General features: G+C 48.4%; 1 protein-coding gene and 1 pseudogene across 1 annotated transcript; one reads left to right on the top strand and one right to left on the bottom strand.

Moving 5' to 3' along the window:
• The first annotated feature begins 675 nt into the window (after window positions 1–675).
• Window positions 676–2,060, top strand: LOC144274652 (uncharacterized; annotated as a pseudogene).
• A 13,309-nt stretch (window positions 2,061–15,369) lies between these two features.
• LOC144274771 (uncharacterized) lies at window positions 15,370–23,470 on the bottom strand. The gene is made up of 5 exons (XM_077833856.1): window positions 23,342–23,470; window positions 18,797–18,951; window positions 17,593–17,705; window positions 16,553–16,945; window positions 15,370–15,964 (listed from the first exon to the last, which is right to left on the bottom strand). The coding sequence occupies exons 3-5, from the start codon at window positions 17,629–17,631 to the stop codon at window positions 15,947–15,949; spliced, it is 450 nt and encodes a 149-aa protein (XP_077689982.1). The 5' UTR covers window positions 17,632–17,705; window positions 18,797–18,951; window positions 23,342–23,470; the 3' UTR covers window positions 15,370–15,946.
• Window positions 23,471–23,692: the final 222 nt, after the last annotated feature.

The raw sequence follows: 23,692 nt of genomic DNA, 5'->3' as shown, positions 1-23,692 counted from the left end.
CCAAGATTTGAAAGTACCTTCTTTCCCCATTGGTCGTTTTGGTCAGGTGTCAGCCAGGTTATTTGAGCTTCTTAATCCCTTACAGGTAAGGAGGAATTCTAGGCTACCCTTAGCTGTATTGTTATGAGAGTGGGTGACTCAGATCCTGGGTCCTGAAGTAGTAATAGGGCTGACCTTAATAAACAAGATCAACACATGATAAATTGTTTCCCAAGCAGGATTTCCAATTTCCAAACCTAATGTGAACTCCTGGATGAAGCGAGGGGAGGAGCTGCACATCCCGAATCTCCAAGGCTATGAGGAAGAGGCGATCATCAACGACACCCACACAGGTGAGGAATCAGCTAAACTGACTCAGAAACCAATTACTGTATCCTCATAGCAGATGTCACTTAGACTTGATGAAAATGCCCATCTGACCCTTCAGCCTGTCTTCATCTCCAGTGAGAGGATGTGGAGGAAGGATGGATTCTCTCTTCTGGGGAGGGGTTGTGAGGAAGGAGGATGAACTCAGCTCATGATATTTCAACTTCCCCAGCTATTATATGGGTGTGTTTTCCCCTTTTCCTGTTCCCCTTTCAGAGTTTTCCTTTCCCCCCAGCACAGAGAATGACTCCTGTCTGGATTATCTCTCTATCCCACAGGCGATGGGACGGTGAGTGAGAACAGCGAGAAGAGTCTTCAGCAGGAAGGTCCTGAGCAAATGGCACCACATGGGATGTTATGGGGAAGATCTGAAGGGAATGTTTCCCAGAATCCTGAGCAGAGAGAAACTTGTGAGAGTCAGCACAGGCCAGATAGGCAGCAGGGAAACCATCCAGGAGAGGGACATGGTAAATCCACCCACAGGAGCAGAGTGGTCAAAAGAAACAAAGAAACTGATCAACAGAGAATACACGATCAAGAGGGAGCCTACACTTGCAGTGACTGTGGGAAAAGCTTCCAATGGAGACCAGTCCTTATCTTACACCATAGAATCAACACAGGCAAGAAACCCTTCAACTGCTGTGATTGTGGGAAGAACTTCAATGAGAACTCAAATCTTATTATCCATCAGGGAATACATACAACTGAGAATCTGTAACTGCCCTGACTGCGGGAAAAGCTTCCCTTGGTGCTTAAGTCTTATTGAACATCAGAGAATCCACACAGGAGAGAAGCCCTTCAACTGCTGTGACTGTGGGAAAAGCTTCAATCGGTGCTCAAATCTTAACATTCATCATGGAATCCACACAGGAGAAAAACTCTTTAACTACTCTGACTGCAGGAAATGCTTCAGGGAAAGCTCACACCTTGTCACACATCAGAGAATTCATACAGGAAAGAAACCCTGTAAGTGCTCTAACTGCGGGAAAAGCTTCAGTCAGAGCTCAGACCTTATTAAACATACAAGAAAGAGACCCTATAACTGCTCTGATTGCGGAAAAAGCTTCCATCGGCGCTCAAGGCTTATTGATCATCAGAGAATCCACACAGGAGAGAAGCCCTTCAACTGCTCTGACTGCAGGAAAAGATTCAGTCAGAGTTCATACCTTATTAAACATCAGATACTACAAACGAGAGACACCCTATAACTGCCCTGAATGCAGGAAAAGCTTCTGTCAGAGCTCAGACCTTGTTAGACATAGGAGAATCCACACAGGAGAGAAACCCTTCAACTGCTCTGATTGCAGGAAAAGCTTCAGGGAATGCTCAAACCTTAATGCACATCAGAGAATTCACACAGGAGAGAAACCCTATAACTGCTCTGACTGCGGGAAAAGTTTGGTCAGAGTTCATACCTGTGACAAAGTGGGACTGTTCTTAATGTTTCCTCTGAATAGTGTGGGGGTGCCTCAGTTTCCCCTAGGCAGCTCTTAAGTATCTAGGTGGTGGGATAAGGGTGTATGATCATTGCAGAGCCCTAGAGAGCACGTGTGTGCAGGGGTTTGGACACAGAGAATGGCCAACACCCTGTTTCCTGGCAACTGATGGCCTGGGCCCTTTCCCCCCTGCAAGGTGAGAGCTAAAGGGTTGGAGAACAAAGGAATCAGGTGACCTCATGGCCCGGGAAAGGGACAAAGCCCAGGGGAGGAGGGGCTGGAGGGAGTTTCAGTTTTGGGGCTGGCTGGAGACATGGAGTGAAGGGCAGACTTGGTTGTCTGGCTCACAGCCCCCCAAAATGTACCCAGCTGAGGGGTCCGGTTCTCTGCACCTACAAGCTCTGTGTTAGACCATGTTCCTGTTGTCTAATAAACCTTCTGTTTTACTGGCTGGCTGAGAGTCACGTCTGACTGCGAAGTTGGGGTGCAGGACCCTCTGCCTTCCCCAGGAGCCCCGCCTGAGTGGACTTGCTGTGGGAAGCGCACGGAGAGGCAGAGGATGCTGAATGCCCCGAGGTCAGACCAAGGAAGGTGGAAGCTGTGTGAGCTTTGTGTCCTGAAGACAGGCTGTTCACAGAAAGGCAACTGCCCCAGAGTCCTGACTGGCTTCATAGGGAGCAGTTCCGGAGCATCGCCCAGGGACTCCGTGACAATACCTTATTAAACATCAGATACTACATGCAAGAGAGAGACCCTATAATTGCTCTGACTGTGGGAAAAGCTTCCCTCGGCACTCAAATCTTCACAATCATCATAGAATCCACACAGGAGAGAAACTCTTTAACTGCTCTGACTGCGGGAAGAGCTTCAGGGATCGCTCATACCTTATTGCACATCAGAGAATTCACACAGGACAGAAACGCTATAACTGCCCTGACTGCAGGAAAAGCTTCAATCAGAGCTTACACATTCTATCAGATCAGAGAACCTAAAGGGGAGAGAGACCCCATAAATTCCCAAGGACAAGAAAAGCCTCAGTTGGAAGTCAATCCTTGTTGCCCATCAGAGAATCCACCCAGGGAAGAACGCTTTAAATGCCCAGAATTTGGGAAATGTTCAATGAGAGCTCAGCCCTTAATAAACCTCAGAGAAGCTATGGGGAAGAGTGCCCGAGAGCAGAAATGCCTTTCAGCACAACTCATCTTCCATGAGATGTAAGAGAATCCACCCAGGATACACCCCGTAAAAGTGTGCTGGCTAGGGATGGGCAAAGAGAATAACATTTTTGCTTATTCCTACAAATCTTAGCGGGTCCAGCATGGCTACAGTGGCCATGTAGTGAGGACATACAACCTTATTGAAGCAGAGAATGAAATCTCCTCCCTAGAACAGAGCCATGCAGAACAAGAGGCTGAGATAAGATTCCCACATTATGATGGGACTTGATTATGACTTCTTGGCAAATGTGAATGTTTTGTGTTCAGCCACTTCACTTCATTTAAGTGTGATGTTATACACCTAACCCCCTTTTTTTCTTGTCTGCTGTGACTTCTCATTCATCCCTGATAATGATTTTAGGCTAGAATCCATCAAAGGACTTAAGAGTTGTGACAAAGTGTTCCAAATGCCAAACTTTTGGGTACATAGACTATCAGAGGAACAGCAGTGGGATCCACAAAGACTGAGTTATGTGACCAAGCCCCTTATAAAATGAATGAGGAGAGATGGGTGCCTTAGAATGGAATCCCCAAATCCCCACACATTACATGGGGAGCCATGTAAGCTACCTAGTGTGGCATCCTGACAAGAGTGTATGACCTAAGCCCGTTCCTTTTATGGGAATAGGCGTATATCTCTGCTTCCAGTTCATGAGTCATGGAAGTGAGACGATGCTATGATGATAGGGCCCAGTCCAATAGACATTTTCAGAGGCTGCCTAACTCTGCAGTGAGGGAATCTCCCTCATAATCTTTTGGTCAGAGGTTAGGGTACTCACCTAGGATGTGGGAGACCAATTCAAGTCCCCTCCGCACCTAATAAAGCCAAGAGTTTAGAACAGGGATCTGCCACCTCTCAGGGGAGTGCCCTAGCCTCTCAGCTCTCAGATATTCTGAGGTGAGTGTCTCAATATATCCTAGAACCAAGAGTTGGGTCAAGACAGAGAGTGAAAATGACCATATAGACTGGTGGTTAGGGCACCCATGTGTGAGGTGGATATCTCTGAGTCCAGTCCCCTGGCTCCAATTACTCTTTAAGTGTGCCTGAAGACAAAATCCTAAATCCTGCCACGAAGAAGATTGTGAACTTCATGGCAGCTGGAATTTCTGTAAAGGTTTAAGAAATCAATTGTTGTTGCTAAAATTCTATAGGGAATTTCTGTTCTTCAGGGAAGTTGGAATTTGGCCTTGGAGAGCATAATTATTGCTTCCCATTGGAGTTCAGTTCTGTTCCCTAAAACTGGACTCTTGGGCTGGTAGGTGCTGCTAACTGAAAAGTACCCAGTTCATATAAACCCAACAACTTCCATCCAATTCTGAAAAAGATCCTAATTTCAAATGGTATGAAAGAAAAGAATTCTGCTAGAAATAGTAAAAAGTAAGCCTTAAAACTGCTTCAGATTGCGGAAAATTCTTCTAAAACAAAACTGGAATGGGTTATAGGATTTGAATGTGACACTATTGTAACTAAAACTGACTTAGTGCTGATTGAAACTGCATGCGTTCACATGTAACGTCCACATCCTGGGTAAGCACCCTAACCACTGGGCTAAAAGCTATGAGGGAAACCATCTCCTTTCACCCTCCCCCAGCCTCCTGCCTGTTTTGTGTGGAGCAAGGCAGCCTCTGATCATGCTTACCAGATTGGGCCTCCACCTACCTTCCCCTGGTTTGTGAGTTGCACTGGGGCTTAGAGGAGAGACAAGGGCTTGGGTGCCTAGAATGAGGCAGCTGGGTGCATGCCTAGAAGCAGGAACATAGGCATCTAGAGGATTTTTACCACAAAAACGTAGGTGCTGAGTGAGGTTAAGAGCCTACAGGGATAGATGGAACCTGAGTGGGAGTGCTGTTACCACAGGGGTGCCTAGTAAGGAGTCTAAGAACCTTTGTGAATCCCCCACCCCACCCTTAGTACAATGGATACATACAGATAAAGAGATGGGCTCCTTTGGATTGTCAGTGTGATGTCCTGACTTGTCTCTGGGCACTGAGGTAGGAGAATGGTTTATTTGTGACTTTCTTGCTTTGAACCAGGAAGAATTGGTGATTCATGTACCCCAACTTTTGTATGTATTATTCTAACCATTTTCAGCTAGAGACATGTCTAAATGCTGCTGCATTTCAAGCTGTAGTAATCATATGACTCTGAATTTAATTAAGAATCATGCTATGCCTAAGATTGATTCTTTCTTAAGACAAAGTAAGAGAAGTATTAAAGATTTTGCTAGATTTTGTTAATTTGACACTGATTTAAACTTGATTGTCCCATCCAACCTATTAGATTTGTCTAATTTCATTTTTTGTTTGAAAGTTTTAATACCAAGTCAAATTATAGTTTTAAATCGAGTTACTACATTGAATTTATAGTTGGTCATTTGATACTAAAGCCATGTTTACATTAAAAACTTTCATCAGTGCAAGTTAAATCAACAGAAAGATGCCCCAGTTAGCATATCACTTGCACACATGCAAACTTGGCTCCCTGCATCAGTGCTGCACATATTCACCAACATGGCACTTTTCACTATCCACCATCTTTGACAGAAGCATGGAGCTTGCACAGCTCCGCACTGTTGTCATGAATGTTGCAAGCACAGGATGACTAATCCTATAGTATCTGCAGACCCACAAGAAGAACTGCAGCAATGGGGGCCATGACGATTTCCAATACCTCCTGTCTACTCTAGGCAGGATCATGTCTAGTTTATGTAATTAGCATGAGCAGTTGCATACAACGACTGAGAGCTGCTAGGAGTATTTATCAATCTGGGCAATTAGAAAAAAGCATTTCAAAAATATGTGGGGTTTTAAAAGGTTATGTCTGGCATCTGGTCTCCAAGATTCCTGGGCCGTGGAGTTCACAACTGTGACCAGAGAAGTCAGTGTTGGACATTATGGGATTGCTGATGGAGGACTCTTAGGATGGACATGGGTAACACGGTGTCTACACTCGCACTGCATCGACCAAACCGGGTCGCCCATGGCTCAACACCATACAAGGAGATGGTGTTATTGTGTCCCTGTAATTACTCCTGGGGGAATTCTGTGCTACTGCGCATGCGTATAATTATTGAGTCGCACATATTTTTAATATTTTAAGCAGAAAAAAGCTTCTGCTAGAAGCTGCCATAATCGGAGCAAGACCTCTGTACGGATACTATGTAAGGAGCTGTGTCTCCAGACTGACAATGATGCCCTTAAGGTCTTGGAGTCAAGGCAGGTCACGGGAGGTGATGTACCTCAGATCCTCCTTTCAGACAGGAGGCAATTGAGGTTACCTCCCTGTCTGGCCATCTGTGTATTGTGTGCCTGATGTTGGATGTCTCTTTGCGCGCTGAGCCAGGTGCAAAATTAGATTGCAAAATCCACAAAAAAGGGAAATCTACAGGAAGAAACTAAGAGCAGGGGGCTGTGTGTGTGTGTCCATCTGTGGTGTTTAAGCATAAAGACAAAGGATTGGTCTGATCTCTCTCGGTGTGCAGAGACATACTGGATCCTTGCCCTTGGAGACAAACTGACAGTATGCATGTCTCATGAAAGAAGGGTCCGAGCCTGCCTGGCTCTGAAGTGCTGCAAGGATTTCGGGTGAGCTGTACTTGGTTAGACAGGAGAATATCTTGTTAGTTCAGTCTCGGCTCTGGAACTTATCCTTGCAACAAAGCCCGTTGCCAATTGTGCCCACATATCTATTCAGGGGACACCATCACAGGGCCTAATAACATCAGCCACACTATCAGAGGCTCGTTCACCTGCACATCCACCAATGTGATTTATGCCATCATGTGCCAGCAATGCCCCTCTGCAATGTACAATGGTCAAACTGGACAGTCTCTACGTAAAAGAATAAATGGACACAAATCAGATGTCAAGAATTATAACATTCATAAACCAGTCGGAGAACACTTCAATCTCTCTGGTCACGCAATCACAGACATGAAGGTCGCTATCTTAAAACAAAAAAACTTCAAATCCAGACTCCAGCGAGAAACTGCTGAATTGGAATTCATTTGCAAATTGGATACTATTAATTTAGGCTTAAATAGAGACTGGGAGTGGCTAAGTCATTATGCAAGGTAGCCTATTTCCTCTTGTTTTTTCCTACCCCCCCCCCCGATGTTCTGGTTTAACTTGGATTTAAACTTGGAGAGTGGTCAGTTTGGACGAGCTATTACCAGCAGGAGAGTGAGTCTGTGTGTGTATGGGGGTGGGTTTTTGGAGGGGGGTGAGGGAGTGAGAGAACCTGGATTTGTGCAGGAAATGGCCTAACTTCATTATCATGCACATTGTGTAAAGAGTTGTCACTTTGGATGGGCTATCACCAGCAGGAGAGTGAATTTGTGTGGAGGGGTGGAGGGTGAGAAAACCTGGATTTGTGCTGGAAATGGCCTAACCTGACGATTACTTTAGATAAGCTATTACCAGCAGGACAGTGGGGTGGGAGGAGGTATTGTTTCATATTCTCTGTGTATATATAAAGTCTGCTGCAGTTTCCATAGTATGCATCTGATGAAGTGAGCTGTAGCTCACGAAAGCTCATGCTCAAATAAATTGGTTAGTCTCTAAGGTGCCACAAGTACTCCATTTCTTTTTGCGAATACAGACTAACACGGCTGTTACTCTGAAACCTGTCATTATGCAAGGCACTGCATTTAGCCGTATGGAGTGGAAATCTATCAACTGCATGAAAAAACTTGCACAGATACAGATAGACTTCATCTTCCTTTCCAAATGCAAACAGATGGACATCGTACCAAAAGGACTGAAGGTAAAAAATCCATTACAATCTACATACCACACAGACTATGCTGACAGCTTGTGCCACACGCTCTCAAAGAAACTGCGGAATCACCTGATCAACATCCTCTACAGCAAACAGGGAAAGATTAAGAATGAGCTCTCAAAAATGGATACTCTCATAAAAAACCAACCTTCCACACAAACTTCCTCGTGGCTGGATTTTACTAAAACTAGGCAAGCCATTTACAACGCACACTTTGCTTCTCTACAAAAGAAAAAGGACACTAAACTTTCTAAACTACTACATGCTACAAGGGGCCACAGCAATGGTTCCCTCAACCCACCTAGCAATATTGTTAACCTATCCAACTATACTCTCAGCCCAGCAGAAGCAGCTGTTCTATCTCGGGGCCTCTCCTTCTGCCCCTCCACCCCCATGAACATGATACAGTTCTGTGGTGACCTAGAATCCTATTTTCGACGTCTCCGACTCAAGGAATATTTCCAAAATACCTCTGAACAACATACTAATCCACAGAGGTTTCCCTACCAACACTACAGAAAGAAGGATTCTAGGTGGACTCCTCCTGAAGGTCGAAACAGCAGACTGGACTTCTACATAAAGTGCTTCCGCCGACGTGCACGGGCTGAAATTGTGGAAAAGCAGCATCACTTGCCCCATAACTTCAGCCATTCGGAACGCAATGCCATCCACAGCCTCAGAAACAACTCTGACATCATAATCAAAAAGGCTGACAAAGGAGGTGCTGTTGTCATCATGAATAGGTCGGAATATGAACAAGAGGCTGCTCGGCAGCTCTCCAACACGAGTTTCTACAAGCCATTACCCTATGATCCCACTGAAGGTTACCAAAAGCAACTACAGCATATGCTCAAGAAACTTCCTGAAAAAGCACAAGATCAAATCCACACAGACACACCCCTGGAACCCCGACCTGGGATATTCTATCTACTACCCAAGATCCATAAACCTGGAACTCCTGGGCGCCCCATCATTTCAGGCATTGGCACCCTGACAGCAGGATTGTCTGGCTATGTAGACTCCCTCCTCAGGCCCTACGCTACCAGCACTCCCAGCTACCTTCGAGACACCACTGACTTCCTGAGGAAACTTCAATCCATCGGTGATCTTCCTGATAACACCATCCTGGCCACTATGGATGTAGAAGCCCTCTACACCAACATTCCACACAAAGATGGACTACAAGCCGTCAGGAACACTATCCCCGATAATGTCACGGCTAACCTGGTGGCTGAACTTTGTGACTTTGTCCTTACCCATAACTATTTCACATTTGGGGACAATGTATACCTTCAGATCAGCGGCACTGCTATGGGTACCCGCATGGCCCCACAGTATGCCAACATTTTTATGGCTGATTTAGAACAACGCTTTCTCAGCTCTCGTCCCCTAAAGCCCCTACTCTACTTGCGCTATATTGATGACATCTTCATCATCTGGACCCATGGAAAAGAAGCCCTTGAGGAATTCCACCATGATTTCAACAATTTCCATCCCACCATCAACCTCAGCCTGGTCCAGTCCACACAAGAGATCCACTTCCTGGACACTACAGTGCTAATAAACAATGGTCACATAAACACCACCCTATACCGGAAACCTACTGACCGCTATTCCTACTTGCATGCCTCCAGCTTTCACCCTGACCACACCACACGATCCATTGTCTACAGCCAAGCTCTGCGATACAACCGCATTTGCTCCAACCCCTCAGACAGAGACAAACACCTACAAGATCTCTGTCAAGCTTTCTTACAACTACAGTACCCACCTGCGGAAGTAAAGAAACAGATTGATAGAGCCAGAAGAGTTCCCAGAAGTTACCTACTACAGGACAGGCCTAACAAAGAAAATAACAGAACGCCACTAGCCGTCACCTTCAGCCCCCAACTAAAACCCCTCCAACGCATTATTAAGGATCTACAACCTATCCTAAAGGATGACCCAACACAATCACAAATCTTGGGAGACAGGCCAGTCCTTGCCTACAGACAGCCCCGCAACCTAAAGCAAATACTCACCAACAACCACATACCACACAACAGAACCACTAACCCAGGAACTTATCCTTGCAACAAAGCCCGTTGCCAATTGTGCCCACATATCTATTCAGGGGACACCATCACAGGGCCTAATAACATCAGCCACACTATCAGAGGCTCGTTCACCTGCACATCCACCAATGTGATTTATGCCATCATGTGCCAGCAATGCCCCTCTGCCATGTACAATGGTCAAACTGGACAGTCTCTACGTAAAAGAATAAATGGACACAAATCAGATGTCAAGAATTATAACATTCATAAACCAGTCGGAGAACACTTCAATCTCTCTGGTCACGCAATCACAGACATGAAGGTCGCTATCTTAAAACAAAAAAACTTCAAATCCAGACTCCAGCGAGAAACTGCTGAATTGGAATTCATTTGCAAATTGGATACTATTAATTTAGGCTTAAATAGAGACTGGGAGTGGCTAAGTCATTATGCAAGGTAGCCTATTTCCTCTTGTTTTTTCCTACCCCCCCCCCCCCGATGTTCTGGTTTAACTTGGATTTAAACTTGGAGAGTGGTCAGTTTGGACGAGCTATTACCAGCAGGAGAGTGAGTCTGTGTGTGTATGGGGGTGGGTTTTTGGAGGGGGGTGAGGGAGTGAGAGAACCTGGATTTGTGCAGGAAATGGCCTAACTTCATTATCATGCACATTGTGTAAAGAGTTGTCACTTTGGATGGGCTATCACCAGCAGGAGAGTGAATTTGTGTGGGGGGGTGGAGGGTGAGAAAACCTGGATTTGTGCTGGAAATGGCCTAACCTGACGATTACTTTAGATAAGCTATTACCAGCAGGACTGTGGGGTGGGAGGAGGTATTGTTTCATATTCTCTGTGTATATATAAAGTCTGCTGCAGTTTCCACAGTATGCATCTGATGAAGTGAGCTGTAGCTCACGAAAGCTCATGCTCAAATAAATTGGTTAGTCTCTAAGGTGCCACAAGTACTCCATTTCTTTTTGCGAATACAGACTAACACGGCTGTTACTCTGAAACCTGTTATGACTTTGTTATATGTAACCATTTGTTTCCAACACTTCCACTTGACGCTTGGCTTTGTTGAACCGAGGCATGATTTCGCTGTGAGCCTATGGAAGCGCTGTGTGTTAAGTGGAGCAGTGATCTGAGCTGGACCTGGTAAGCTGGGGCAGAGGATGTTAACTGTTCCTTTGGAAATAGTGAATCTGTGAATCCTGCCAGTGCCTAGGGGACCAGGGGCTGGAAGCTCCAGACTGATGCTCAGAGGGCTTGAGGGCAGAGTGGGCCTATTGCTACCCTGCAGTGACGGCAGGCCCAGCAGCGAGTGCGTGTGGCCAGTGGAGTGGGGGAGCTGACCCCTGGCAGGCAGAGACAAGGCTCCCTCACGCAAAGGGCAGGTGGTGGCGAGGTGCCTCCCAACCCTGGGTACCCTGGGAAGCATTGCAGGGTATTAACTTACTGCAGGTTTGGGGCAGTTAAAAATTACACCCCAAGGCCCCAGCCCAGTGAGAAGGACCGAGGAGAGGAACTGTGACTGCGCGGGGCACCTGAGTCCCAGCACCTCCCAGAGTTGGCTCTGCCTAAAGCCCCAGTCCCGCCCCATGAGTAGGGCTTTACCAAATTCATGACCATGAAAAATGCATCACAGCCTGTGAAATCTGGTCTCCCCTGTGAAATCTGGCCGGGGGAGGAGGGGATATGTCCCAGAACTGCCCCCCTTACGTCTACCCCGCCTTCAGAGCTGGGCGGCCAGAGAGCAGCAGCTGCTGGTCTGGTGCCCAGCTCTGAAGGCAGCGCTGCTGCCAGCAACAGTGCAGAAGTGAGGGTGGCATGGTGGATTGGGGGGGGGGAGGGAGGGCCAACCTTATGCGTGGGTGATGCGGGCAACTGCCCCGAGCGCGGTGGTCAGGAGGGAACCCCGCCACCCACCAGCTCCAGGCCCTTTTAACCTCTGAGTGCTGGACCCTGGAACGGGGGAGGGGCAGGGCTGGGAGTGTCCCGGGCAGGGGCTCCTACCGTGTGCCAGGCTCTAGCTGCAAGTTCGGGCTGGGCTGGGGAGGAACAGGACCTCGTCCCCTGCATGGGCTGCTCCCAGGGCCAGATCAGAACCTCCCCCAGCAGCAGAAAGCTCCGTGGCTGTCGGCCGGGAGCCCAGCTCTGAAGGTAGCACCACTGCCAGGAGCAGTGCCGAAGTCAGGGTTGCAATACCATGACACCCCTCCCCCAATAGCCTTGAGACCCCCCATGACCCTCTTCTGGGATGGGATCCACACAGTTACAACAGGGTGACATTTCAGATTGAAATAGCTAAAACTGTGAAAATTAAAAGACTTTTAAAAATCTCATGACCATGAAATTTACCAAACTGGATGGCTGAATTTGATAGGGCCGTACCCAGGAGACTAAACAGGGGGTACTTCACATTACAGATACACAAATGTGGATCCTCAGTTGCACTGTTTATATCAGGGCCGCTTCTTTCTGGCAGATCCATTTGAGCTCCGCGGCACACGTCTCAGGCAGAACCTGGCTGCCTTTTATCCACCCGCAGCTGTTCCCAGCAGCAGAGCCTGAGAAGCTGCAGAGTGAGAGAGAGTCCGTGTCACTGTGGGTCCCTGTAACAAGGAAAGGCCCAGGGGTGAGTCTTTCCTCCCCCTCCCCGTAATGGGAAGCTGGGCTCTGGTGTTGTCCTTCATCTCTAACTTCCCTGCGGAGCGTCAGTCGAGAAGACGTCCCAGGCTGTGAGATGACTTAGGGCAGTGGCTCTCAACCTTTCCAGACCACTGCACCCCTTTCAGGAGTCTGATTTGTCTTGCGTACCCCAAGTTTCTCCTGACTTAAAAATGACTTGCTTAGGGTATGTCTATACTATGGAATAAGGTCGAATTTACAGAAGTCGGTTTTTTAGAAATCGGTTTTATATATTCGAGTGTGTGTGTCCCCACAGAAAATGCTCTAAGTGCATTAACGCGGCGGAGCGCTTCCACAGTACCGAGGCTAGAGTCGACTTCCGGAGCGTTGCACTGTGGGTAGCTATCCCACAGTTCCCGCAGTCTCCGCTGCCCATTGGAATTCTGGGTTGAGATCCCAATGCCTGATGGGGCTAAAACATTGTCGCGGGTGGTTCTGGGTACATATCGTCAGGCCCCCTTCCCTCCCTCTCTCCGTGAAAGCAAGGGCAGACAATCGTTTCGCGCCTTTTTTCCTGAGTTACCTGTGCAGACGCCATACCACGGCAAGCATGGAGCCCGCTCAGGTAACCGTCACCCTATGGCTCCTGGGTGCTGGCAGATGCGGTACGGCATTGCTACACAGTAGCAGCAACCCATTGCCTTGTGGCAGCAGACGGTACAGTACGACTGGTAGCCGTCCTCATCATGTCCGAGGTGCTCCTGGCCACGTCGGCTGGGAGTGCCTGGGCAGACATGGGCGCAGGGACTAAATTTGGAGTGACTTGACCAGGTCATTCTCTTTAGTCCTGCAGTCAGTCCTATTGAACTGTCTTATGGTGAGCAGGCAGGTGATACGGATTGCTAGCAGTCCTATTGCATCATCTTCTGCCGGGCAGGCAAGAGAAGAGGATGGCTAGCAGTCCTACTGCACCATCTTCTGCTGAGCAGCCATGAGATGTGGCTGGCATGCAGTCCTTCTCCACCTTCTGCTGCCAGCCAAAGATGTAAAAGATAGATGGAGTGGATCAAAACAAGAAATAGACCAGATTTGTTTTGTACTCATTGCTTCCCCCCCTCCTCTGTCTAGGGGACTCATTCCTCTAGGTCACACTGCAGTCACTCACAGAGAAGGTGCAGCGAGGTAAATCTAGCCATGTATCAATCAGAGGCTAGGCTAACCTCCTTGTTACAAGAAGAATAACTTAGGTGCACCATTTCTTATTGGAACCCTCCGTGAAGTCCTGCCTGAAATACTCCTTGATGTAAAGCCACCCCCTTTGTTGATTTTAGCTCCCTGAAGCCAACGCTGTAAGCCGTGTCGTCAGTCGCCCTCCCTCCGTCAGAGCAACGGCAGACAATCGTTCCGCGCCTTTTTTCTGTGCGGACGCCATACCAAGGCAAGCATGGAGGCCGCTCAGCTCACTTTGGCAATTAGGAGCACATTAAACACCACACGCATTATCCAGCAGTATATGCAGCACCAGAACCTGGCAAAGCGATACCGGGCGAGGAGGCGATGTCAGCGCGGTCACGTGAGTGATCAGGACATGGACACAGATTTCTCTGAAAGCATGGGCCCTGCCAATGCATGCATCATGGTGCTAATGGGGCAGGTTCATGCTGTGGAACACCGATTCTGGGCTCGGGAAACAAGCACAGACTGGTGGGACCGCATAGTGTTGCAGGTCTGGGACGATTCCCAGTGGCTGCAAAACTTTCACATGCATAAGGGCACTTTCATGGAACTTTGTGACTTGCTTTCCCCTGCCCTGAGGCGCATGAATACCAAGATGAGAGCAGCCCTCACAGTTGAGAAGCGAGTGGCGATAGCCCTGTGGAAGCTTGCAACGCCAGACAGCTACCGGTCATGTGGGAATCAATTTGGAGTGGGCAAATCTACTGTTGGGGCTGCTGTGATGCAAGTAGCCCACGCAATCAAAGATCTGCTGATATCAAGGGTAGTGACCCTGGGAAAAGTGCAGGTCATAGTGGATGGTTTTGCTGCAATGGGATTCCCTAACTGTGGTGGGGCCATAGACAGAACCCATATCCCTATCTTGGCACCGGAGCACCAAGCCGGCGAGTACATAAACCGCAAGGGGTACTTTTCAATAGTGCTGCAAGCTCTGGTGGATCACAAGGGACATTTCACCAACATCAACGTGGGATGGCCGGGAAAGGTACATGACGCTCGCATCTTCAGGAACTCTGGTCTGTTTCAAAAGCTGCAGGAAGGGACTTTATTCCCAGACCAGAAAATAACTGTTGGGGATGTTGAAATGCCTCTATGTATCCTTGGGGACCCAGCCTACCCCTTAATGCCATGGCTCATGAAGCCATACACAGGCAGCCTGGACAGTAGTCAGGAGCTGTTCAACTACAGGCTGAGCAAGTGCAGAATGGTGGTAGAATGTGCATTTGGATGTTTAAAGGCGCGCTGGCGCAGTTTACTGACTCGCTTAGACCTCAGCGAAACCAATATTCCCACTGTTATTACTGCTTGCTGTGTGCTCCACGATATCTGTGAGAGTAAGGGGGAGACGTTTATGGCGAGGTGGGAGGTTGAGGCAAATCGCCTGGCTTCTGGTTACGTGCAGCCAGACACCAGGGCGGTTAGAAGAGTACAGGAGGGCGCGGTACGCATCAGAGAAGCTTTGAAAACCAGTTTCATGACTGGCCAGGCTACTGTGTGAAAGTTCTCTTTGTTTCTCCTTGATGAAACCCCCCGCCCCTTGGTTCACTCTACTTCCCTGTAAGCTAACCACCTTCCCCTCCTCCCTTCGATCACCGCTTGCAGAGGCAATAAAGTCATTGATGCTTCACATTCATGCATTCTTTATTCATTCATCACACAAATAGGGGGATGACTACCAAGGTAGTCCAGGAGGGGTGGTGGAGGAGGGAAGGAAAATGCCACACAGCACTTTAAAAGTTTACAACTTTAAAATTTATTGAAGGCCAGCCTTCTTTTTTTTGGGCAATCTTCTGTGACGGAGTGGCTGGTTGTCCGGTGGCCCTCCCACCGCGTTCTTGGGCGTCTGGGTGTGGAGGCTATGGAACTTGGAGAGGAGGGCGGTTGGTTACACAGGGGCTGTAGTGGCAGTCTGTGCTCCAGCTGCCTTTGCTGCAGCTCAACCATACACTGGAGCATACTGGTTTGGTCCTCCAGCAGCCTCAGCATTGAATCCTGCCTCCTCTCATCACGCTGCCGCCACATTTGAGCTTCAGCCCTGTCTTCAGCCCGCCACTTACTCTCTTCAGCCCGCCACCTCTCCTCCCGGTCATTTTGTGCTTTCCTGCACTCTGACATTATTTGCCTCCATGCATTCGTCTGTGCTCTATCAGTGTGGGAGGACAGCATGAGCTCGGAGAACATTTCATCTCGAGTGTGTTTTTTTTTTTCTTTCTAAGCTTCACTGGCCTCTGGGAAGGAGAAGATCCTGTGATCATTGAAACACATGCAGCTGGTGGAGAAAAAAAAAGGGACAGCGGTATTTAAAAAGACACATTTTATAAAACAGTGGCTACACTCTTTCAGGGTAAACCTTGCTGTTAACATTACATACATAGCACATGTGCTTTCGTTACAAGGTCGCATTTTGCCTCCTCCGACTGCATGGCTACCCTCTCAACCCTCCCCCCTCCCTGTGGCTAACAGCAGGGAACATTTCTGTTTAGCCACAGGCAAACAGCCCAGCAGGAATGGGCTCCTCTGAGTGTCCCCTGAAGAAAAGCACTCTATTTCAACCAGGTGACCATGAATGATATCTCACTCTCCTGAGGATAACACAGAGAGATAAAGAACGGATGTTGTCTGAACGCCAGCAAACATACACTGCAATGCTTTGTTGTACAATGATTCCCGAGTACGTGTTATTGGCCTGGAGTGGTAAAGTGTCCTACCATGAAGGATGCAATAAGGCTGCCCTCCCCAGAAACCTTTTGCAAAGGCTTTGGGAGTACATCCAGGAGGACCGTGAATGCCAGGGCAAAGTAATCCTTTCACATGCTTGCTTTTAAACCATGTATAGTATTTTAAAAGGTACACTCACCGGAGGTCCCTTCTCCACCTGCTGGGTCCAGGAGGCAACCTTGGGTGGGTTCAGAGGGTACTGGCTCCAGGTCCAGGGTGAGAAACAGTTCCTGGCTGTCGGAAAACCGGTTTCTCCGCTTGCTTGCTGTGAGCTATCTACAACCTCATCATCATCATCTTCTTCGTCCCCAAAACCTGCTTCCGTATTGCCTCCATCTCCGTTGAAGGAGTCAAACAACACGGCTGGGGTAGTGGTGGCTGAACCCCCTAAAATGGCATGCAGCTCATCATAGAAGCGGCATGTTTGGGGCTCTGACCTGGAGCGGCCGTTCGCCTCTCTGGTTTTCTGGTAGGCTTGCCTCAGCTCCTTCAGTTTCACGTGGCACTGCTTCGGGCCTCTGTCCTTTGTGCCCTGGGAGATTTTGACAAAGGTTTTGGCATTTCGAAAACTGGAACGGAGTTCTGATAGCACGGATTCCTCTCCCCAAACAGCGATCAGATCCCGTACCTCCCGTTCGGTCCATGCTGGAGCTCTTTTGTGATTCTGGGACTCCATCATGGTCACCTCTGCTGATGAGCTCTGCATGGTCACCTGCAGCTTGCCACGCTGGCCAAACAGGAAATGAGATTCAAAAGTTTGCGGTTCTTTTCCTGTCTACCTGGCCAGTGCATCTGAGTTGAGAGTGCTGTCCAGAGCGGTCACAATGGAGCACTCTGGGATAGCTCCCGGAGCCCAATACCGTCGAATTGTGTCCACAGTACCCCAAATTCGAGACGGCAAGGCCGATTTAAGCACTAATCCACTTGTCAGGAGTGGAGTAAGGAAATCGATTTTAAGAGCCCTTTAAGTCGAAATAAAGGGCTTCATCGTGTGGACGGGTGCAGGTTTACATTGATTTAATGCTGCTAAATTCGACCTAAAGTCCTAGTGTAGACCAGGGCTAAGACATTTCAGTGTAGACCAGGCCTCGAACAGACGTTGGACATTTAACATGAGCAAGTTATACAATGGGAGCTTTTCCCAAACATCTCAAAGAGTAAACGTCAAGCAGCACTCACCGCACTGGATCTAATGGGGAACCGTCCACCCAGGTCCATTTCCCCCCTGGGTGTGTCACTTTAAGGCCAATCCAGATGTAGTTTGCATCTTGTACAACATCTTGTATGAAATCCTGTGATGTGCAAAGCAGAGGGGGTGGGGATGAGTATCCTGTAACATGCTAGAATTCCCTTAGTGATCCCTGTCACGGAGTGTGGGGGAGTCCAGGCCCTGCACTCCTCTTCTTGGGATTCACTGAGACTCTCAGCCAGCCAGTAAAACAGAAGGTTTATTGGACAACAGGAACACAGTCCAAAACAGAGCTTGTGGGTACAACTAGGACCCCTCAGTCAAGTCCTTCTGGGGGAGCAGGGAGCTTAGACCCCAGCCCTGGGGTTCCCTGTGTTCCTCCACCCAGCCCCAAACTGAAAACTAAACCCTCCTAGCAGCTCTCTCCTGCAGCCTGTCTTCCCATTCCTGGGCAGAGGTGTTACCTCCCCCTCCCCCTTCTGGCTCAGGTTACAGGCTCTCAGGTCTCCCATCCCCAGGGCACATTCCCAGGTCAACACTTCACCCCTCCCTGGTGCGTCACATCCTCACAATCCCATGAAGTGCCTGCTCTCTCCTTCAGTAGCTCCGCCCATAATGCCAGCAGGAGACCCCACCAGCCCCTGAGTTAGTTCACCCTCTCCCCTGGGTGGGCAGGGTCCCAGTGCAGGTAAACATGGCTCTCTCTATGCAGACATGGTAACATCAGCACCAGTCCTTGGTGGCACAGGGTGAGCTGGCCCTTTAAGGGAGTCCTGGATTGAGCCTCACCTGTGACTAGGTGCCCCTGGATTTAGAGGCAAAGGTGATGGAAGCAGGTGACCAGGAGCCAGGCCTGGTGGGGCTACAAGGGCAGTCAGGCTGGGCAGGGAGAGATTTGATGGGGTAGGAGGTTTGTGTGAGTAGCTCTATGCAGAAGGGCTCTGCTGAGCTCTCAGACAGAGAGCCTGAGAGTGAAACGCCTACAGGAGCCAGCTGGGCAGAATGGGGTGGGAAAGCTGTGGGGTTCTTGTTCTGAGCTGTATGTTAATAAGCCAGACCCCTAGAAGGGGAGAAAACACCCCAGTGTGGAGTTTCATTTGCAGGGGGGTGGTAGAGTCAGGCTACACTGGGATTGTAACTAGTGACACACGTCTTTCTCCAGCTGGAGTTGGATGAGCCTGTATTTTATGTTACCATCTCCTCCTGGTTCTGGATCACGAGCATGCGAGAGCTCTTCCCCGAGCAGTCGTCACGGCTCCCAGTCCAGTCTTTACGTTCCTTAGACAGCCAGTAGCACTTGTCCCCATGCAGCAGCCAGTCCCTGGGGCAGAGTTTGCACCCGGATCCCTCTGGAGGGAGAGATGGGAACCGAGGTGTCATTAATTCTGAACCTTCAAACTACAGCTGGATGAAAACTCTTGTTCAAAGTTGTTTTTTAATGGAAAATGCCATTTTGAGCCAAATGAAAGGTTTTATTTTGATTGCCATTTTTCATTTTTTGATGGGGGAGTGGAGTTAGAATGGAAATACTGGTTTTGAGGGTGGGAGGGAGGATTTCATTCAGTTTTGGAGGGGAAATAAACATTTACTCTTAACAGTTCCCTCCATTTGAAAAGTGGGGGAGGACTTTCACTTTTCTACTTCCTTCAAAGGACATCAAACTGTCATTTCTTTTCACCTTTTTCATGACCTAGGCTTACACTGTATCAGCTCTAGTTCTAGACATTGCTGAAGTTTCCCCTACAGTTGTGTAAAAAGCAGGGCTGTCAATTAATCGCCGTTAACTCACGTGATTAACTGAAAAAATTAACTGTGATTAAAAAACTTAATCGTGATTAATCACACTGTTAAACAATAGAATACCAATTGAAATTGATTAAATATTTTTGGGTGTTTTTCTACATTTGCAAATATATTGATTGCTATTACAACACAGAACACAAAGGGCACAGTGCTCACTTTACATGATTATTTTTGATTACAAATATTTGCACTGTAAAAATGATAAAAGAAATAGTATTTTTCAATTCACCTCATACAAGTCCTGTAGTGCAATCTCTTTATCGTGAAAGTGTAACTTACAGATGTAGATTTTTTTCTTACATAACTGCACTCAAAAACGAAACAATGTAAAACTTTAGAGTCTATAAGTCCAGTCAGTCCTATTCTTGTTCAGCCAATCGCTAAGACAAACAAGTTTTGTTTACGTTGACGGGAGATACTGCTGCCCCCTTCTTATTTACAATGTCACCTGAAAGTGAGAACAGGCATTCGCATGGCACTTTTGTAGCTGGCATTGCAAGGTATTTATGTGCCAGATATGCTAAACATTCATCTGCCCCTTCATGCTTCGGCCACCATTCCAGAGGACATGCTTCCATGCTGATAATGCTCGTTAAAAAAAATAAATGCGTTAATTAAATTTGTGACTGAACTCCTGGGGGGAGAATTGTAGGTCTCCTGTTCTGTTTTACCCACATTCTGCCCTATATTTCATGCTATAGCAGTCTCGGATGATGATCCAACACATGTTCATTTTAAGAACACTTTCACAGCAGATTTGACAAAACCCAAGGTTTAAGAATCTGAAGTACCTTCCAAAATCTGATCGGGACGGGGTGTGGAGCATGCTGTCAGATGTCTTCAAAGAGCAACACTCTGATACGGAAACTACAGAACCCAAACCACCAAAAAAGAAAATCAACCCTCTGCTGGTGGCACCTGACTCAGATGATGAAAATGAACATGCCTCGGTCCGCTCTGCCATGGATCGTTATTGAGCAGAACCCGTCATCAGCATGGACGCATGGCCTCCGGAATGGTGGTTTAAGCATGGAGGGACATATGAATCTTTAGCGCATCTGGCACATAAATATCTTGTGATGCCGGCTACAACAGTGCCATGTGAACGTCTGTTCCCACTTTCAGGTCATATTGTAAATAAGAAGTGGGCAACATTATCTCCTGCAAATTGTAACCAAACTTGTTTGTCTGAGCGATTGGCTGAAGTAGGACTGAGTGGACTTGTAGGCTTGAAAGTTTTACATTGTTTTATTTTTGAATGCAGTTATTTTTTATACATAATGCTACATTTGTAAGTTCAACTTTCATGATAAAGAGATTGCACTCCAGTACTTGTATTAGGTGAATTGAAATATTGTCTTTCTTTTGTTTTTTACAGTACAAATATTTATAACCAAAAATATGAAGTGAGCACAGTACACTTTGTATTCTGTTGTAATTGAAATCAATATATTTGAAAATGTAGAAACCATCCAAAAACATTTAAATAAATGATATTCTCTTATTGTTTAACAGTGCGATTAAGCGCGATTATTTTTTTTAATCACTTGCCAGCCCTAGTAAAAAGCCTTCAGGCTCAATGTAGTAGTGAGGGCTTTTCTCAGGGTCAGCACTCAAACAGCCGGGCATGCTGTAGGTCAGGAAACCAAGGTGCTGGGAGGCCAGAGAGGAGAGAATTCACTCCAAGTCTTTACATGGATTTGCTCTCTTACGAATGATCTGCTCTAACTCAGTCACAAGTTCTGGGCTCGATGTAGGAATCACTGGCTGGGAGAAATCTCTGGCTTGGTGCATTCCAATGTAATTCCTTGAGGTTTGACGGTGTGAGCTTATAAAAGCTGAACAGGGACAGACCCAGGCTGTTTCCCAATGGGAAACCTCAAGGGAAACTCAGTGTTGAAACAAATAAGACGGATGACACCCCCGACTAAGGCAGAACTGAACCCAGAGACTCAACCTGGCCGCTGGGGACGCTGTACCTCTGCTGGTGTCAGGATTCAGCTGGGAGTTAAAAGCAAGGTCCCATTATGGTCATTACAAATCCTATGGCTCTTCTTTAATGGGGGAGATCTGAGTCGGTTCAAATGACAGTTCGGGGGACTACAATTTGCCTCCCTCAAATGCCCTGTGAAATTCCAATAGGTGAGTGGATTCTGCTTCAACCATTCCCCTAAGACATTGTCTGCCCGTGTTGTGTGCTGCTGAACAGGTGTGGAGTTTCACTCCAGAGGTGGCTGCATGTCAGTAGTGGGGGGAAAGGATTCCCATAAGTACGACGTGGTTGGTAAAGACCTTTGGGATCCAACCTCTAGAGCAGTTGTATTCTTTATTACACTATAGTCATGATTGTCTGTGCTCCAGCAATGGGAATTCCTCTTCCCACTAGAGGTCACTGCTGGTCCTCTGCACAAGCGGCTGAGAATTACTTATTGTGCTTCGCCTGCACACTCCCTAGGGAAAGGATTGTCTTTTTGTGATGTGTTTTTTATGGCATCTGGCACAATGGGGCCTCCATCCCTGAGGCAGGACTGCAGTGGAAAGAAATAGGGTAGAGCTGAGAGGTTCCTGTCCTGGATCGGGTTAGGGGTTGGTCTAGGGATGCTGCACACAGATAGTAAGACAATCTCTGCTGTGAAACGGGTGGAGAGAAAGAGGAGGACGGCAACAAGGAAAGAGAGAGACCAGCCGGGTAATTCCTGTTCCTGGACTAACTTCCACTGGTGGAAGATACAAACTTGGAGCTCCACAGAGCTCGTCTTCAGGGCTGAGGGAGGACATCAGAGGAAACCCGAAGAAGAGCTCTGTGGAGCTGCAGAGTTTGTACCTTTCACCACCAGAAGTTGGTCCAGGAAAAGCTATCAGCTCCCCGCCTTGTCTCTCTCACATTCTGGGACCAGCCCGGCCACAACACCGCTGCCCCCGAGAAGGGAGAGGAACCCGGCCATCGGGGTACAGACAAAGGCAGCCACAGCCTGGGTCTTGCACCCACCACCTGGAAGAGATGAAGTGAAAGAAGACAGGGGCGCTGGGGGTGTACAGCGCATCACAACGGCACCCAGAGCATTCAAGCAGATTTAAAGGTGTCTCTCCCCCCGCCCCCCCACCTCAACTTTAACATCACCCTGGCGGCGGAACATTGTTCTCCCGCTGGAGTTACGAGCCGGGCGAGCCTGCCCGTCCCAGCCAGGCCAATGCAGGGTCAGACACCGTCTGCCCTTCACCCGGAGAGCTCCCTGGCCATACGGCCTGTTCGCGGCTCCTGCTTGCAGCCCCCGAGGGGCTGAGCTTCTCTCGCGAAGGCTCCTGCAAAGACCCTGGCTACCCTGTCCCCCAGGAGCCTGCCCCCCCCAGCTGCCGTAAGACCCCCCCCCAGCCATGACCATGGGACCCCAGAGGTTGGAGGGACCGGGGCAGGAGGCCAAGCGATGCGTGCCGCGCTCTGGGCCAGGCTCCTCAGGAAGGGAGAAGTGACGTCTGCACACGGGGTTGATTTGTCCCCCGAAGGGAGGATTTCCCAGAGAACAGGAGCCCTTTCTGAAAGGCAGGACGTCTCGCCGACTTGGGAGCAATTCTGTGTGTTTTACTGGGTTTTCTGGCACGTCTAAAAGCTACTGTTCATTTCCTGGACCACCCCCCCAGTCTCTCCTTTACCCAACACCTCATTTTGGGGGAAACGAAAATATTCAAGCTCAATTTGTGGCCGAAGAATGGACACACAATTCAACAGCGGCTGCTGTACAAATCGTACGTCATTCACAGACATTGAGACGCCCTGCAGCCTGCCTGTGGGGGCTGTAACAATAATCACAGGGCTGGGATGACACTGGGATCTTCAGAATAACCCCCTGTCTCCACCCTAACCCCAGTCCCCCATTGCAGAGCCGGGGTGGGAGTCAGGTTCCCAGGGCACTGCTCTGGAGGAAGATCACAGCTTACCTCCTCCAGGGACTCCAAGGCTGCAGCATCCTTTGCAAGGCAGGTCCCTGCTCCATCTCCCCCTCTCTGCGCATTAGCTGAGCGGGGAGCCCCAACTCCCCCCTTCACACACATCATGTCTTCCCCCATTGCTCGTGCAAGGGAAAGCGCCCGAAAAAGCCAGCCCCCAGGAGAATGAAACTACACAGCAGGGGGGAGATCATACGCCTTATTAGCATATTGCTTCTGATTGGACAAGGGGCGGGAGCCCCGGAGGGGGAGGAGGGTCCACTTGCTCTGGCCCACGGCCCCAGGAAACCCTCGTCCGCCTCTGCTCATCTCGCTATTGGCCTAGTTTTACCAGGGGCTGCC

The sequence above is a fragment of the Eretmochelys imbricata genome, chromosome 14 (genome assembly GCF_965152235.1).
Source record: "Eretmochelys imbricata isolate rEreImb1 chromosome 14, rEreImb1.hap1, whole genome shotgun sequence".
Lineage (NCBI taxonomy): Eukaryota > Metazoa > Chordata > Testudines > Cheloniidae > Eretmochelys > Eretmochelys imbricata.
Note: the sequence above shows the minus strand (reverse complement) of the source record. Positions and strands in the feature narration are given on the sequence as shown.